This window comes from Anomaloglossus baeobatrachus, chromosome 1, assembly GCF_048569485.1.
Source record: "Anomaloglossus baeobatrachus isolate aAnoBae1 chromosome 1, aAnoBae1.hap1, whole genome shotgun sequence".
In the NCBI taxonomy this organism is placed as follows: Eukaryota; Metazoa; Chordata; class Amphibia; order Anura; family Aromobatidae; genus Anomaloglossus; species Anomaloglossus baeobatrachus.
In genome coordinates, this window is record NC_134353.1 from 848,767,545 (window position 1) to 848,786,949 (window position 19,405).

A 19,405-nucleotide genomic window follows, 5' to 3' on the forward strand; every position below is an offset into this window, starting at 1 on the left:
CACCTGGTTATATGCCATATGCATTTATTCTCCTATTATCTACAGATATTTCATGATCATTCCACACCTATAATGCTCAGGTAACATAATATACACCTGGTTATATGCCATATGCATTCATTCTCCTATTATCTACAGATATTTCATGATCATTCCACACCTATAATGCTCAGGTAACATAATATACACCTGGTTATATGCCATATGCGTTCATTCTCCTATTATCTACAGATATTTCATGATCATTCCACACCTATAATGCTCAGGTAACATAATATACACCTGGTTATATGCCATATGCATTTATTCTCCTATTATCTACAGATATTTCATGATCATTCCACACCTATAATGCTCAGGTAACATAATATACACCTGGTTATATGCCATATGCATTCATTCTCCTATTATCTACAGATATTTCCTGATCATTGCACACCTATAATGCTCATATATAATGTTCATTCCATGTCTAACTTGCCAAAGAAACCTTTTATACATCTACATAATATACACCTAATAAGTTATTACCCTCATTCCTTTTATTTATTCCTTTTCATCATTCTTTTTAGTATGTCCCATCCAAATACCATATCAGTGGCTGATTTGTAAACATAATTTGCTGCCAGAAAGTCCTTACAAAAAAAAAAAAAAAAAAAAAAAAAAAAAAAGTCTCCAAAAACAAATCCAATTGTTTACAATAAAACCCATCCCAGCCATTCATATAGCTGGAGTTTTTTCCCAATGCAATTTCCAAAACTGCTTCACAAAGTGGTGTGACTGAGGCTGCTTTCACACATCCGCTTTTTGCATCAGGCTCAATCCGGCTCAAAAACCCATGTAACGGATGCGTCGAAAAAACCGGATCCGTTTCATAAGTGTTTCCATGCGGCCCGTCCGTTTTTTGACGGATGCGGCTTCATGCTGAGCATGCGCAGTCCAAAAAAACGAATCCGGCGGCCAGATGCGGTTTTTGCCGCAGGACGCCGCATCCGGCATCCATAGGCTTGCATTGTAAATCGCGGCGATGCGTTTTTTTCCCCACACAAAAAAACGTGCCAGGCAACGTTCCATCCAGCTGCCACATGGGCTAAATATGTCGCATCCGGCAAACACCGGACGCAACGTAAGGCCATGCGGCGCTAATGCAAGTCTATGCGGAAAAAATGCAACCGGCGGCAAAAAAAAAAAAAAAAAAAAGGTTTGTGTTTTTTCTGCAAAGCGCCATATTGTGCCGCACTGCAAAAATTGGATGTGTGAAAGCAGCCTAAGGCTACTTTCACACATCCGGTTTGAGCCCTGCGGCTCAATCCGGCTGTGAAAACTATGCAACGGATGCGGTGAAAACACCGCATCCTTTGCATAAGTTTTTACATGCGGCCGGTCCGGTTTTTTCCGGTTGCGGCATGCTACTGAGCATGCGCAGTGGAAAATACCGCATGCGGCGACCGGATGCGGTTTTTTCCGCATCGCGCCGCATCCGGCCTCCATAGGGATGCATTGAAAAATGCGCCGCAGCGGCCGGATGCGGCGCGATGCGGTGTTTTTTGCCGGAGCAAAAAACGTTGCAGGGTACGTTCGATCCGGCCGCCGCATCGGCTAAATCTGCCGCATGCGGCAAAAACCGGACCGAACGCAAGCCCCTACGGCACAATGCGGCACTAATGTAAGTCAATGCAAAAAAAAACGCAATCGGCGTTACAAAAGCCGGTTGCGGTTTTTCTGCAGAACGCCGTATTGTGCCACAGAGCAAAAATCCGGATGTGTGAAAGTACCCTAAGCCGTCACCAGGAGTGTTCTCTCCTGCACATACAATAACAATCACTCAGTGGGGTGCGCCATGTGCAGACCTGCGGCAGGATGATGACAGAATTAAACAAACAATGCCAATGTGAGGTCGTCCGAATTAGTCAGGTCTCAGAAAGCTCCGCACAGAGGCCGGAGGCGTCCACCACACCCCGCTCCTAGTGACTGGCAATATGCAGAGGCCTCAGTCACAGCAGTATTTGTTATGCCAAACCTGGAGTGTCTATAAAACACACTCCGCTCCTGGCTGTGGCACTCACTGATGAAAATTACTGACGTGTGAAAAAGGCCATAGGCCAATAGACTGAGCCAACAATCGCTGTCACCTACAGCTCCATGAGGCCAGCATGAGGCCAGTGCGACCTGCAACGTACCGCAACACGCAAGTCACAACAATCCAACGCACAATCACATTCACCATACCATGATGTAGAGACAGAGCACAGCGCCACCTTCAGCTGCACGCACAACATGCTACACATTCATTGTATGCAGCACAACAGTAAATGATAAGGTTATCTATAAAGAGGACCGGTCACATTGTATATACTGTCATATCATCAGCACAGTACAGAGCAGAATTCTATATAGTTGTGTGGAAAAGCTTCAGTATAACTTGTGCATTGTTCATTTACATCCCTGCTCACCTTATACTTGGGAGTCCATATATCTGTATCTACAAGGAAAGTATAGGCCCCGCCCACTGGACTCCCATGTATAAGCAGACCATGGAGGGAAATGAACAACACACAAGTTATACTGAAGGTTTTCCCACAAGCATTCTGCACCCCCTCATAAATATTATATATATATATATATATATATATATATATATATATATATATATATATATATATATATATATATATATATATATATATATATATATATATATACTAGAAGGTGGCCCGATTCTACGCATCGGGTATTCTAGAATTTACGTATTGTGTAGTTCATGTATGATTTTTGTTATATATATGTGCGGTATGTGCGTATATTTGTGTGTGCAGCGTTGTCTGTGTGTGGGTGTCTGTGTAGGGCAGTTGTTTGTGGTTTCCAGTGTGTGTGTGTGTGGTGTGTTGTGCAGTGCGCGCGCGCGCGTGTGTGTGTGTGTTGGGGGGAGGTGTGCACTCTCCATCGTGCTCCATCCCCTATGCTGCGCACCCCTCATCGTGCTACATCTCCCATCCTGCGCACTCCCAAACGTGCTCCATCCGCCATGCTGCGCACTCCCAAACGTGCTCCATCCGCCATGCTGCGCACTCCCCATCGTGCTCCATTCCCCATGCTGCGCACTCCCCATCGTGCTCCATCCGCCACGCTGCGCACTCCCTATCGTGCTCCATCTCCCATGCTGCGCACTCCTAAACGTGCTCCATCCGCCATGCTGCGCACTCCCAAATGTGCTCCATCCACCATGCTGCGCACTCCCAAACGTGCTCCATCCGCCATACTCCACACTCCCCATCGTGCTCCATGCCCCATGCAGCGCACTCCCCATCGTGCTCTATCCCCTATGCTGCGCACCCCCCATCGTGCTCCATCATCTATGCTGCGCACTCCCAAACGTGCTCCATCCGCCATGCCGCGCACTCCCAAACGTGCTCCATCCGCCATGCCGCGCACTCCCAAACGTGCTCCATCCGCCATGCTGCGCACTCCTAAACGTGCTCCATCCGCCATGCTGGGCACTCCTGATCGTGCTCCATCCCCCATGCAGTGCACTCCCTATCGTGCTCCATCCCCTATGCTGCGCACCCCCCATCGTGCTCCATCTCCCATGCTGCGCACTGTCAAACGTGCTCCATCCGCCATGCTGCGCACTCCCAAACGTGGTCCATCCGCCATGCTGCGCACTCCCAAACATGCTCCATCCGACATACTCCGCACTCGCCATCGTGCTGCATCCGCCATGCTGCGCACTCCCAAACGTGCTCCATCCGCCATGCTGCGCACTCCCAAACGTGCTCCATCCGCCATGCTGCGCACTGCCAAACGTGCTCCATCCGCCATGCTGCGCACTGCCAAACGTACTCCATCCGCCATGCTGCGCACTGCCAAACGTGCTCCATCCGCCATGCTGCGCATTACCAAACGTGCTCCATCCGCCATGCTGCGCACTCCCAAACGTGCTCCATCCGCCATGCTGCGCACTGCCAAACGTGCTCCATCCGCCATGCTGCGCACTGCCAAACGTACTCCATCCGCCATGCTGCGCACTGCCAAACGTGCTCCATCCGCCATGCTGCGCATTACCAAACGTGCTCCATCCGCCATGCTGCGCCAGCATCAGCCTCTCTACCCGCATCATCAGCCTCTCTGCCCGCAGCATCAGCCTCTCTCCTCCCAGCATCAGCGTCTCTGTCCCTAGCATCAGGCTCTCTCCTTCCAGCCTCCCTCAGCATCAGCCTCCCTTTCCCAGCCTTCCCAAGGATCAGCCTCTCTCCTCCCAGCCTCCTTCCTCCCAGCCTCCCTCTCCCAGCCTCCCTCAGCATCAGCCTTCCTGTCCCAGTCTCTCCCAGCATCAGCCTCCCCAAGCATCAGCCTCCACCAGCATCAGCCTCTGTTCTTCCAGCCTCCTCCAGCATCAGCTTCCCTAAGCATCAGCCTCCCTCGTCCCAGCCTCCCTCAGCATCAGCCTCTCTCCTTCCAGCCTCCCTCAGCATCAGCCTCCTCTCCCCAGCCTTCCCTAGGATCAGCCTCTCTCCTCCCAGCCTCCTTCTTCCCAGCTTTCCCATCCCAGCCTCCTTCAGCATCAGCATTTCCCTCTTCCCCATGATCAGCCTCTCTGCTCCCAGCCTCCTCCAGCACGCCCTGCTCCTCTGCCGACACTCACACACCCGATCGCATGCACTCACACACACACCCGATCGCATCCACTCACACACACACCCGATCGCATCCACTCACACACACACCCGATCGCATCCACTCACACACACACCCGATCGCATCCACTCACACACACACCCGATCGCATCCACTCACACACACACCCGATCGCATCCACTCACACACACCCGATCGCATCCACTCACACACACAGACACTGACGATATCGCACTTACGCGCTCATACTCACAACATCCGGGGATATCACATGCTTCTGGCCATGTGATCCTCCGTCAGGTCCTGGAAGATCACAACAGCACATTTTCGCCGCCGAGAAGCAAGCGATATCCCAGGATGTCGTGAGTATGTGGATGCGATGTGAGGTGTGTGTGAGGTGTGTATGAGAGTGAGTGTGAGTGTGATCTGATGTGTGTGTATGTTTGTGTGTGTGCGTGTGGACCTTCCGGCGCAGCAGGACCTTGATGGGCTTGTAACCATGCGAGCATGGTTACCAACGTATCCACACCACTCCCACCACTGCCGTGGGAGCGGGGGCCGGGGGAGGGGGAGGGAGTACAGTACTCACCTCCGTGACAGCGCTTGTAACCATGCGAGTATCCACACCACCCCTTTGGGAGCGGGGGCCGGGGGGGGGGGGGGGGGGGTTGGGGGGGGATAGGGAGTACCGTACTCACCTCCGTGACAGCCGTGTCAGTTAGAGAAATGCGCGGGGAGAGGGAGGGGGTGGGGCCAGAGCTAACGTGCATTGCGTGAGGGGGGCGGGGCGTGGCGTGGCTGAATTGCCAATGCCTGCAGGGTGCCGGGGCGAGAGGCCAATCTGTGGGTGGGGCGGAGCCTGGGCGAGCGGCTGGCCAATCCGTGTGGGGGCGCAGCCTGGGTGAGCGGCCAATCCGTGTGGGGGGGCGGGGCCATGGCGAGCCCAGCGGCCAATCAGCTTTGTGTCACCGTAAGGACACAATTTTGGAGCATGACAGACAGACAGACAGACAGACAGAATAAGGCAATTATATATATAGATACATATACACATACACACACACACACACGCACATATCTCCGTATCCATGTCTGCCCGTGTATGTATGTACACTGCATGCAGAATTATTAGGTAAATGTGTATTTTGATCACATGATACTTTTTATACATGTTGTCCTACTCCAAGCTGTATAGGCTTGAGAGCCAGCTACCAATTAAGTAAATCGGGTGATGTGCATCTCTGTAATGAGGAGGGGTGTGGTGTAATGACATCAACACCCTATATACGGTGTGCTTAATTATTAGGCAACTTCCTTTCCTTTGGCAAAATGGGTCAGAAGAGAGATTTGACGGGCTCTGAAAAGTCCAAAATTGTGAGATGTCTTGCAGAGGGATGCAAAAGTCTTGAAATTGCCAAACCTTTGAAGCGTGATCACCGAACAATCAAGCGTTTCATGACAAATAGCCAACAGGGTCGCAAGAAGTGTGTTGGGCAAAAAAGGCGCAAAATAACTGCCCATGAATTGAGGAAAATCAAATGTAAAGCTGCCAAGATGCCATTGCCACCAGTTTGGCCATATTTCAGATCTGTAACGTTACTGGAGTATCAAAAAGCACAAGGTGTGCCATACTCAGGGACATGGCCAAGGTAAGGAAAGCTGAAAATCGACCACCTCTGAACAAGAAACATAAGATAAAACATCAAGACTGGGCCAAGAGATCTCTTAAGACTGATTTTTCAAAGGTTTTATGGACTGATGAAATGAGAGTGACTCTTGATGGGCAAGATAGATGGGCCAGAGGCTGGATCAGTAAAGGGCAGAGAGCTCCACTCCGACTCAGACGCCAGTAAGGTGGAGGTGGGGTACTGGTATGGGCTGGTATCATCAAAGATGAACTTGTGGGACATTTTCTAGTTGAGGATGGAGTGAAGCTCAGCTCCCAGACCTACTGCCAGTTTCTGGAAGACAACTTCTTCAAGCAGTGGTACAGGAAGAAGTCTGTATCGTTCAAGAAAAACAATTTTCATGCAGGACAATGCACCATCACATGCATCTAACTACTGCACAGCGTGGCTGGCCAGGAAAGGCCTAAAAGATGAAAAAAAAAAAAAATGACATGGCCCCCTTTTTCACCTGATCTGAACCCCATAGAGAACCTGTGGTCCCTCATAAAATGTAAGATCTACAGGGAGGGAAAACAGTGCACCTCTCGGAACAATGTCTGGGAGGCTGTGGTGGCTGCTGCACACAATGTTGATCGTAAGCAGATCAAGCAACTGAGAGAATCTATGGATGGTAGGCTGCTGAGTGTCATCAGAAAGAAAGGTGGCTATATTGGGCACTCATTTTTTTTTTTGCATGTCAGAAATGTTTATTTCTAAATTTTGTGCAGTTATATTGGTTTACCTGGTGAAAATAAACAAGTGAGATGGGAATATATTTGTTTTTTATTAAGTTGCCTAATAATTCTGCACAGTAATAGTTACCTGCAAAAACTGATATCCACCTAAGATAGACAAATAAAAAAAACCCACTCCAACTTCCAAAAATATTAAGCTTTGATAATTATGAGCCTTTTAGGGTGATTGAGACCATAGTTGTTGATCAATAATAAAATAAATCTAAAATACAACTTGCCTAATAATTCTGCACACAGTGTATGGGTACTTTCACACTTGCGTTGTTTTATTTTGGCGCAATCCGCTGTCTTGGGAAACAGCGGAATCCGTTAACGGATTCCGTTGTTTCCCATAGACTTGCATTGATGACGGATTGTGCCAAAAGTACCTGCATTTCTTCCGTTGGCCGATGCTCCGTTGCTTCCGCCAAGCGGAAGCAACACAGAATGTAACGTTAAATGCTTGTGTCAAAATGACGCCAACCAACGGATTCCGTTGGTTCCGTTAAAATTTATAATGGTTCCCTATGGTAGCGGATTCCGTTGCTAAGTGCTTAACAATGGAATCCGCTGCTGGATTCCGCTAATTTATTCTGAGCATGCCCAGAATGAAAAAAAAATAAAAGAAATAAAACAGAGCCGACGGATTCCGTTAGACGGACGCCTAACGGACGCCAAACGGATGCAACGGTCCGTTATTTCACAAGAATCAGCTAACGGATTCCTGTGAAATAACGGACCCGTTGCATCCGTTGACACCACAAAAATAACAGATGAGTCAAAACGACGCAGCAACGGACCCAGCGGATTCAACCCAACGCAAGTGTGAAACTAGCCTATTTATGTATGTAAAAAGGAAAAAAAAAAACAAAAAAAAAAAACTATATACCGGTATATAAAACTCCATGTTCACCCACCTACTGTCCATGTCCGCCCGCATATACAATATATATATTGCCATGTCCACACACATGCTGTATGTATATATATATATATAATGCCATGTCCACCCGCATATACTGTATATAGCCATGTACGCTCAGATATACTGCATAGATAAAACGCATAGAAACTGCATAGATAAAAAAAAATATATATATATATATATATATATATATGTATATATATATATATATATATTCTATTATATACACACACACAGTACAGACCAAAAGTTTGGACACATCTCATTCAAAGAGTTTTCTTTATTTTCATCACTCTGAAAATTGTAGATTCACATTGCAGTCATCGAAGCTATGAAGTAACACATGTGGAATGAAATACTTAACAAAAAGTGTGAAACAACTGAAAATATGTCTTATATTCCAGGTTCTTCAAAGTAGCCACCTTTTGCTTTCATTACTGCTTTGCGCACTCTTGGCATTCTCTTGATGAGCTTCAAGAGGTAGTTCATTCCACATGTGTTAGTTCATAGTTTTTGGACTGTACTGAGATAGATATATCTCTAGCTAAGTGCAGTTGCTGGGACCTGTGGTCCGCTCACATATACTGTATATACAATGTCAGTGCAGCACTCACATATACTGTATATACAATGTCAGTGCTCCGCTCACATATACTGTATATACAATGTCAGTGCAGCACTCACATATACTGTATATACAATGTCAGTGCTCCGCTCACATATACTGTATATACAATGTCAGTGCAGCACTCACATATACTGTATATACAATGTCAGTGCAGCGCTCACATACTGTATATACAATGTCAGTGCAGCACTCACATATACTGTATATACAATGTCAGTGCTCCGCTCACATATACTGTATACACAATGTCAGTGCAGCACTCACATATACTGTATATACAATGTCAGTGCTCCGGTCACATATACTGTATATACAGTGTCAGTGCTCCGGTCACATATACTGTATATACAATGTCAGTGCAGCGCTCACATATACTGTATAAACAGTGTCAGAGCTCCGCTCACATATACTGTATATACAATGTCAGTGCAGCGCTCACATATACTATATATACAATGTCAGTGCTCCGCTCACATATACTGTATATACAATGTCAGTGCTCCGCTCACATATACTGTATATACAATGTCAGTGCTCCGCTCACATATACTGTATATACAATGTCAGGGCAGCGCTCACATACTGTATATACAATGTCAGTGCTCCGCTCACATATACTGTATATACAATGTCAGTGCTCCGCTCACATATACTGTATATACAATGTCAGTGCAGCGCTCACATATACTGTATATACAATGTCAGTGCAGCGCTCACATATACTGTATATACAATGTCAGTGCAGCGCTCACATATACTGTATATACAATGTCAGTGCTCCGCTCACATATACTGTATATACAATGTCAGTGCTCCGCTCACATATACTGTATATACAATGTCAGTGCTCCGCTCACATATACTGTATATACAATGTCAGTGCAGCGCTCACATATACTGTATATACAATGTCAGTGCTCCGCTCACATATACTGTATATACAATGTCAGTGCAGCGCTCACATATACTGTATATACAATGTCAGTGCAGCGCTCACATATATTGTATATACAATGTCAGTGCTCCGCTCACATATACTGTATATATAATGTCAGTGCTCCGCTCACATATACTGTATATACAATATCAGTGCTCCGCTCACATATACTGTATATACAATGTCAGTGCTCCGCTCACATATACTGTATATACAATGTCAGTGCTCCGCTCACATATACTGTATATACAATGTCAGTGCTCCGCTCACATATACTGTATATACAATGTCAGTGCTCCGCTCACATATATTGTATATACAATGTCAGTGCTCCGCTCACATATACTGTATATATAATGTCAGTGCTCCGCTCACATATACTGTATATACAATATCAGTGCTCCGCTCACATACTGTATATACAATGTCAGTGCTCCGCTCACATATACTGTATATACAATATCAGTGCTCCGCTCACACTGTATATACAATGTCAGTGCTCCGCTCACATATACTGTATATACAATGTCAGTGCTCCGCTCACATATACTATATATACAATGTCAGTGCTCCGCTCACATATACTGTATATACAATGTCAGTGCAGCGCTCACATACTGTATATACAATGTCAGTGCTCCGCTCACATATACTGTGTATATACAATGACAGTGCTCCGGTCACATATACTGTATATACAATGTCAGTGCAGCGCTCACATACTGTATATACAATGTCAGTGCAGCGCTCACATATACTGTATATACCATGTCAGTGCTCCGCTCACATATACTGTATATACAATGTCAGTGCTCCGCTCACATATACTGTATATACAATGTCAGTGCTCCGCTCACATATACTGTATATACAATGTCAGTGCTCCGCTCACATATACTGTATATACAGTGTCAGTGCTCCGCTCACATATACTGTATATACAATGTCAGTGCTCCGCTCACATATACTATATATACAATGTCAGTGCTCCGCTCACATATACTATATATACAATGTCAGTGCTCCGCTCACATATACTGTATATACAATGTCAGTGCTCCGCTCACATATACTATATATACAATGTCAGTGCAGCGCTCACATATACTGTATATACAATGTCAGTGCTCCGCTCACATATACTGTATATACAATGTCAGTGCTCCGCTCACATATACTATATATACAATGTCAGTGCTCCGCTCACATATACTGTATATACAATGTCAGAGCTCCGCTCACATATACTGTATATACAATGTCAGTGCTCCGCTCACATATACTATATATACAATGTCAGTGCTCCGCTCACATATACTGTATATACAATGTCAGTGCTCCGCTCACATATACTATATATACAATGTCAGTGCAGCGCTCACATATACTGTATATACAATGTCAGTGCTCCGCTCACATATACTGTATATACAATGTCAGTGCTCCGCTCACATATACTATATATACAATGTCAGTGCTCCGCTCACATATACTATATATACAATGTCAGTGCAGCGCTCACATATACTGTATATACAATGTCACTGCAGCGCTCACATATACTGTATATACAATGTCAGAGCTCCGCTCACATATACTATATATACAATGTCAGTGCTCCGCTCACATATACTATATATACAATGTCAGTGCTCCGCTCACATATACTATATATACAATGTCAGTGCAGCGCTCACATATACTGTATATACAATGTCACTGCAGCGCTCACATATACTGTATATACAATGTCAGTGCTCCGCTCACATATACTGTATATACAATGTCAGTGCTCCGCTCACATATACTGTATATACAATGTCAGTGCTCCGCTCACATATACTGTATATACAATGTCAGTGCTCCGCTCACATATACTGTATATACAATGTCAGTGCTCCGCTCACATATACTGTATATACAATGTCAGAGCTCCGCTCACATATACTGTATATACAATGTCAGTGCTCCGCTCACATATACTATATATACAATGTCAGTGCAGCGCTCACATATACTGTATATACAATGTCAGAGCTCCGCTCACATATACTGTATATACAGTGTCAGTGCTCCGCTCACATATACTGTATATACAATGTCAGAGCTCCGCTCACATATACTGTATATACAATGTCAGTGCTCCGCTCACATATACTATATATACAATGTCAGTGCTCCGCTCACATATACTGTATATACAATGTCAGTGCTCCGCTCACATATACTGTATATACAGTGTCAGTGCTCCGCTCACATATACTGTATATACAGTGTCAGTGCCCCGCTCACATATACTGTATATACAATGTCAGTGCTCCGCTCACATATACTGTATATACAATGTCAGTGCTCCGCTCACATATACTGTATATACAGTGTCAGTGCCCCGCTCACATATACTGTATATATACAATGTCAGTGCAGCGCTCACATATACTGTATATATACAATGTCAGTGCAGCGCTCACATATACTGTATATACAGTGTCAGTGCTCCGCTCACATATACTGTATATATAATGTCAGTGCAGCGCTCACATATACTGTATATACAGTGTCAGTGCTCCGCTCACATATACTGTATATATAATGTCACTGCAGCTGCTGGGACCCGTGCTCCGCTCACAGCTGAGGACCCGGCACACTGTGACCCTCGGACACTCACGGTTCCGCCTGCTCCTCCTGGCCCCGCGGTGCTGCCGGCTCCCCGCTCGCAGGCTCGGCTCCGTTCTCTCCGGGGGCCGCTGTCTTGCTCTCCTTGCCGGGCTCCGGCTCTGCGGCGGGGGCGCTTCCTCCATCCCGGGCACTGGCCGCACTCGCCGCCCCCGCTGCGCGGCCTCCGGGCCTGACGTTGGGCCGGACGCTGAGCCTCGCTCTGCGCATCATGGTGTGTCCGGCTCTGCGTTCCTCTTCCGCATCCCGGGGCCGCACACACACTAACAGCCGGGCTCAGAGCAACCCACACTCACAGGCCCATCACGTGGGCTCGAGAAGGGTGTGCTGCCGGAATAGAGTACTTTCATGATGATGTCATCTCCAAGCGACTCGTGAAGCGCCAGGTTGTTGAGCATGCGCACTGGTCCTAGAATTACCAGCTGTTTCAGGATAAGACCAAAGCAGCTGATCTAATGATTGTATTTACTTGTATAATGATCAGGGTGAGGATCCATCACAGATCTGTAAACTTTTTATTTTTTATGTAAAGAGATCAAAATTGAATTGAATTGTAAAAAGTTATAGAGTTATTAAGTCTGGTGAACAATATGCACTGGCAGCATTCAGGAGGCAGCAGCAATCACCTGCCATACAATGTCACAGGAGAGACAGCCAGGAGCTCACAGGAGATGCCCGGGAGGTACTGAGCCTTGTCTTTCTCGTTTTGTTCATCAGACTGGCCCTATAAGTGTAGACAAGGGACAATGTTTGCCAGAAAAGGTCTTTTTCAAAAGACTTGTAAGATGGACCAATCTCTAAGTGAATTAGGGCAGAGCGTTAGATCTGGAGCTGGTAAAAAGCTCATTATAAACAGGATGGAATCTTCTATCCTTTCCCTGAAATGTCCCGGATTATATATATGGTTCTGTTACTATGTGTACCTATAGAAGCGTCACATGGGACTCACACTGGTCGTGGTGCTGAAGCTTTGTAAAGAGGGAGCTGATAAGCCTGGCTGCCCCTATGGTCATGGAATTTAGATATTTTTTAATGGAATAAAAGCTTCAAAGTCTATGAGTAACAGCCGAGCCTATTCTTAGAGTTTATGTCATATACAGTCAACAGTCATGGCCAACAATGCTAAAAAACTACAGGAAGTTTGGTATTCACAAAGTTTGCTGCTTCAGTAGGTTTTTTTCAGATCTTTTAGGCCTCCTTCACATATCTTTATTTCATTATTTAATCATGTACAGTCATGGCCAAAAGTATTGGCACCCTTGAAATTGTTCCAGAAAATGAAGTATTTTTCACGGAATATTATTGCAATCACACCTGTTTTGTTATACACGTGTTTATTTCTTTTGTATGTATTGGAAAAAAACACAAAACTATAGAAAAATAGACAAATTGGACATTATTTCCAGAAAACCCCCAAAATGGGTGATACAAAACTATTGACACCCTCAACTCAGGATTTGGTTGCACACCTTTTGGATAGATACCTACAATCAATCGCTTTGTATAACCGTCAACAAGCTTCTTACACATCTCAACTGGAATTTTGGACTCCTCTTTTGCAAACTGCTCCAGGTCTGTCGTATTTGTATGGTGTCTTCTACCAACAGTAATTTTAAGATCTCTCCACAGGTGCTCAATGGAATTTAGATCCAAACTCATTGCTGCCACTTCAGAAATCTCCAGCATTTGTTTCCATGCGTTCCTGGAGACTTCTTCAAGTATGGGGTCATTGTCCTGCTGGAAGACCAATGCCCTAGGACACAAACCCATCTTTCTGACACTGGGTCCTACATTGCAAACCAAAATCCTTTGGTAATCTTCAGATTTCATGATCCCTTGCACACAGTCAAGGCACCCAGGGCCAAAGGCAGCAAAACAACCATAAAAAACCTTTGAACCTCCACCATATATGACTCTAGGTACTGTGTTCTTTACTTTGTAGGCCTCGTTCTGTTTACAGTAAACAGTAAAATGATGTGCTTTACTAAAAAGCTCTATCTTGGTCCCATTTGTCCACAAGACACTTTTCCAGAAGGCTTTTGGCTTACTGACATCCATTTTGGCAAACTGTAGTCTAGCTTTACATCTCTGTGTCATCAGTGGGGTCCTCCTGGGTCTCCTGCTATAGCATTTTATTTCATTCAAATGTTGACAGATATTTTGTACTGACACTGATGCACCTTGAGCCGCAGAACAGCTTGAATTTCTGTGTAACTTGTTTGGGACTGCTTAGTCACCATTCAGACTGTCATGCATTGCAACCTTTCATCCATGTTCAGAGAGATTAGATACAGGGCCATGTGTTGTAAATTTCTTCATTATGTTGCGCATCTTGGACAAAGGAACATCAAGATCTCTGGAGATAGACTTGTAACCTTGAGATTGTTGATTTTTCAACACTTTTGGTTCTCAAGTCCTGAGACAGTTCTCTTCTCCACTTTGTGTTCTCCATGCTTAGTATAAAGAAAGAAGAGAGGTAGGGGCGCTCCCTGTGTGAAGCCATAAGAATCGCTATGTGTGAGCCAATTTCTGAAGGAGCTCACCCGGAGATGTTTCACAAAATCCAGGTGTAACTCTGGAAAGGGCAGAAATCCGGACTGCAGCAATTGTTAGCAGTCCCAAAGGGATAGTGAATACATCCAAGGAAAATAAATGACAATATAATGCGCTGTCCACCAATTTTTAAAAAAGATCCCAAAATTTATTGAAACTGAAATATACATAAATACCACGCATTTTTAAAGTGGACTGATCTCTTCCCCACGGGTTGTAGTTTCATATGGGTATAACAGATGTTAATAATCAAAATTAGTTATAACATTCATTAACTATTTCAAGGGGGGACAAAAGCAAACCAAGAGAATAATAGATACATTCATATGGAAACTAAAAATACTATAAATATGAAAAGTATTATGTGCTATATCAGGAGAGACATTAGTTACAATATGTATTAATTGAATAATATACACATTGAACTAACATGTATGCCCACAATTAACCCTTTTATCTAGTGTAATCTATCTATACACTCGTTAAGTCCCTCAGGAACAAGGGAGGACAACTTAAAAATCCCAAAACTCTCCATGTTCATTATTTTCTGATATCTATGAGGGGCTGCTGATAAGTCTTTGACTTTGCCCAGAAAGAAAAGAGATAGGATGATTAAACTTTACATTGATTCCACATACTCTCCACTGATATCAACACACTTCTTACATCGGTATTCCAAGTTCTGTAAGCCTAGCAAAAAGAAGGATTTCAGTTGTGCCTCAAACCAGGCATCCGTAGCAGCCATGGCATCAGAAATGATGTGAAATTTGGGACCCTTGAGGTGTCTCTTCAGGTTTGGAAACAGAGGATAGTCGGAGGGAGCTAGATCTGGTGAATAAGGTGGGTGGTCAACCAGCTGGAAGCCCAGCTCTGCCAGTTTTGCCATGGTCTCTTGTGTAGTGTGAGCGGAGGCATTGTCTTGCAGGAACAAGATTCCTTTGGACAGCTTGCCGCGCCTTTTGGCCTTCAGAGCTGCCTTCAATTGGTCCAAACGTTTAATGCAATACTTGCATTGATGGTGGAACCCTTTTGAAGGTAGTCCACTAGCAGCACGCCCTCCTAATCTCAGAACACAGACGCCATCACCTTAATGGCTGATTTTTGCACCCTGAACTTCTTTGGACGAGGAGAACCACTGTGCCTCCACTCTCTTGACTGCTCCTTGTTTTCAGGGTCATTCAAATAAATCAATGTTTCATCCATAGTGACCAGTTGATCCAGGAAGTTCTTATCAGTCCGGAAATGCTGACAAATGGAGTGGGGAAGTTTTCACTCGCATGCTTCTCTGATCTGTTGTCAAATATTTAGGGACTCACTTTGCAGACAGCTTCCTCATGTCCAAATGTTTATGGATAATGACACAAACACATTCAGTTGAAATCCCCATGATGTTTGCTATTGCTTTAGCTGAAATTCGTCCAGTATGAGGTTGTGCACAGCATCGACGATCTCCGGAACAACAACCACTCTCGGTCGTCCAGGACATCCCTCATCATTGGTGCTGAAGTGGCCCATTTTAAATTTGGCAACCCAGTTCTTAACTGTGGAATATAAAGGGCATTGACCCCCCAATGTCTGCGACATGTCACCATGAATATCCTTCACAGACTTTCCTTACAGAATCAAGAATTTTATCACTCCTCTGCTCTGTTGCTGTGAATATCGCATTAGACTGCGTGCGTAGAACACTGTTGCCATAAGCAACAAACATAAAATTTTGAAAACATATATTAGACACACAAGGCTTTCATGTGATGTAACATTCGTTACCATAGAAACAAACTCCCAAACCAAAGACTTATCAGCAGCCCCTTGTATTGATACAGTTATAAAATATTTAAAGTATAGTGAGCTCTAGTTCAGCACATTTTTTTCTGTGACCCTTCACATGATCCGTAAGGCTGCTTTCACACATCCGGTTTTAGCAGAGCCGGCCAATGCGGTTCTAAAACCTATGCAACGGATGCGGCGACAATACCGCATCCTTTGCTTAAGTTTTTGACATGCGGCCCGTCCGGTTTTTGCCGCTTGCGGCATGCTACTGGGCATGCGCAGTGGAAAAAAAACGCATGCGGCGGCCAGATGCGGTGTTTGCCGCAGGACACCGCATGCGGCGTTGATAGGCATGCATTGCAAATCGCGCCGCATCGGCCGGATGCGGCGCGATGCAGTTTTTTTTGCCGGACAAAAAAAAGTGCCAGGCAACGTTCCATCCGGCCGCCGCATTGGCTAAATCTGCCACATACGGCAAAAACCGGACGGAACGCAAGCCCATGCGGCACAATCCGGCACTAATGAAAGTCTATGCATAAAAACCGGCGGCAAAAAAAAACGGTTGCGGTTTTTCTGCAAAGTGCCAGATTGTGCCGCACAGGAAAAAACGGAGGTGTGAAAGCAGCCTTAATCAATTGCTATTTATCCATCCCTTTTTCTTTAATTTATAAAGGATCTGTTTTTTTCTTACTGAATCAGTTTCAAATGGAAGATAAATAGTGATCAGGTAATGGATCCAATGTTAAAAGATTCTGCAAAATCAACTTGTTAAAAAAATGATAAAAAAAAAGTTGTGGTTGCAAAATGTTTTTTGCCAACGGACTTTTGTTGGATCCGTTCTAACGCGACGTGAACATAGGACACTGACTTCAGCACGGACATAACACAGCACAGTGTGATGAGCGCAGGCTCCAGCAGGGGGCGCTGAGCAGGAAGCTCCTATCTCCTCGTCCCGCCGCTCGGTGGTGATGACGTAGAACGGATACCCCAGTGGGTCAGTTCGTGACTGTGAGCTGACGGCGTGCTATGGCAGGACGGTTGCGTCTAGATCAGAGTTGATTTTTTGTGGTCCTCAAAAAATCAACTCTGATCTAGCTGCTTCAGTAGTGAGCCGGCTATATCGGAGTTGATTTTTTGAGGCCTCATTTTTTCCACTCTGATTTAGCCGGCTCACTACTGAAGTGTCTAGATCAGAGTGGGTTTTTTGTGGTCCTCATTTTTTCCACTCTGATCTAGCCGGTTCACTGCTGAAGTGTCTAGATCAGAGTTGATTTCTTGAGGCCTCGCTGTAGTCACATGTTTTTGGTCACCTCATTTTATCCACTCCGTTCTAGCTGCTTCACCAGTGAGGTGGCTAGATCAGAGTTGATTTTTTGATGATCTCTGTGATCTTTTCTCCATACAACACAGTTCAGTTTCTACAGCGGGGTCTCCAGGCCTCAGAGCAGGGGCTGGAATCAGATTTATAATTGGAATGATTTCATGTTTTTATTTATTAGATGCTCACACTGTTATATTTATTATTTTTTTCCAAAGGGCAAATTTTTATTTTCATTATTATTATAACTTACATTTTATTATTATTTTTTACAATATAAATAATTCCACACAGCGCTGATTGTTCAGTTTTGCTGGAATTTTAATTTTACCGTATTTCCACAAGTCGTGACCGCATGACTGACATTGAAAGAGTGGGCGGAGCCTCACAAGGAAAAACGGAACCGCGCAGCTGACAGTCTTCATAACTTACCATATTGGATCAGAGTGGATTTTTTGAGGATCTCCCTGTAGCCTTCATTCTGTACATTTGGTACTGAAGTGACTGAAATTCAGTTTTTTGAAGAGTGGGAGGAGCCTCACGGCGAAAAACGTAACAGAGCGCAACCGAGAAAGTGCTTATAATTTCACACATGGTGTCGTAGTGGATTTTTTGAGGACCTCATTTTAGCCACTACATTATGTATATTTGGTACTGAGGTGACTGCAGTGGATTTTTTCGAAGAGTGGGAGGAGCCTCACGGCGAAAAACGTAACAGAGCGCAGCCGAGAAAGTGCTTATAATTTCACACATTATGTCGTAGTGGATTTTTTGAGGACCTCATTTTAGCCACTACATTATGTACATTTGGTACTGAGGTGACTGCAATGGATTTTTTCGAAGAGTGGGAGGAGCCTCAAAGCAAAAAGCGTAACAGAGCGCAGCTGAAAGTCCTCATAATATCCACATTGTGTCGTAGTGGATTTTTTGAGGACCTCAAAAAAGCCACTCCGTTCTAGCTGCTTCAGTAGTGAGCCGTCTATATCAGAGTGGATTTTTTGAGGACCTCATTTTAGCCACTACATTATGTACATTTGGTACTGAGGTGACTGCAATGGATTTTTTCGAAGAGTGGGAGGAGCCTCAAAGCAAAAAGCGTAACAGTGCGCAGCTGAAAGTCCTCATAATATCCACATTGTGTCGTAGTGGATTTTTTGAGGACCTCAAAAAAGCCACTCCGTTCTAGCTGCTTCAGTAGTGAGCCGTCTATATCAGAGTGGATTTTTTGAGGACCTCATTTTAGCCACTACATTATGTACATTTGGTACTGAGGTGACTGCAATGGATTTTTTCGAAGAGTGGGAGGAGCCTCAAAGCAAAAAGCGTAACAGAGCGCAGCTGAAAGTCCTCATAATATCCACATTGTGTCGTAGTGGATTTTTTGAGGACCTCAAAAAAGCCACTCCGTTCTAGCTGCTTCAGTAGTGAGCCGTCTATATCAGAGTGGATTTTTTGAGGACCTCATTTTAGCCACTACATTATGTACATTTGGTACTGAGGTGACTGCAATGGATTTTTTCGAAGAGTGGGAGGAGCCTCAAAGCAAAAAGCGTAACAGA

The 19,405-nt window shown here is 44.8% G+C and overlaps 2 protein-coding genes across 5 annotated transcripts in view; one reads left to right on the top strand and one right to left on the bottom strand.

Moving 5' to 3' along the window:
• The window catches only part of BDP1 (BDP1 general transcription factor IIIB subunit), a 260,324-nt gene extending 247,803 nt beyond the window's left edge, over positions 1-12,521 (bottom strand). For all 4 annotated transcript variants that reach the window (XR_012727216.1, XR_012727217.1, XM_075325283.1 and 1 more), the window contains exon 1: positions 12,195-12,521. Coding sequence is in view for 2 of the 4 variants with exons in the window: in XM_075325283.1 (XP_075181398.1) it covers positions 12,195-12,415 (221 nt within the window). In the remaining 2 variants the exon portion in view is untranslated. The remainder of the gene's footprint in view (positions 1-12,194) is intronic.
• A 4,988-nt stretch (positions 12,522-17,509) lies between these two features.
• SMN1 (survival of motor neuron 1, telomeric) overlaps positions 17,510-19,405 on the top strand; it is a 69,922-nt gene continuing 68,026 nt past the window's right edge. The window contains exon 1 of the mRNA XM_075325305.1: positions 17,510-17,554. The gene's annotated coding sequence lies outside the window, so the exon portion shown is untranslated. The remainder of the gene's footprint in view (positions 17,555-19,405) is intronic.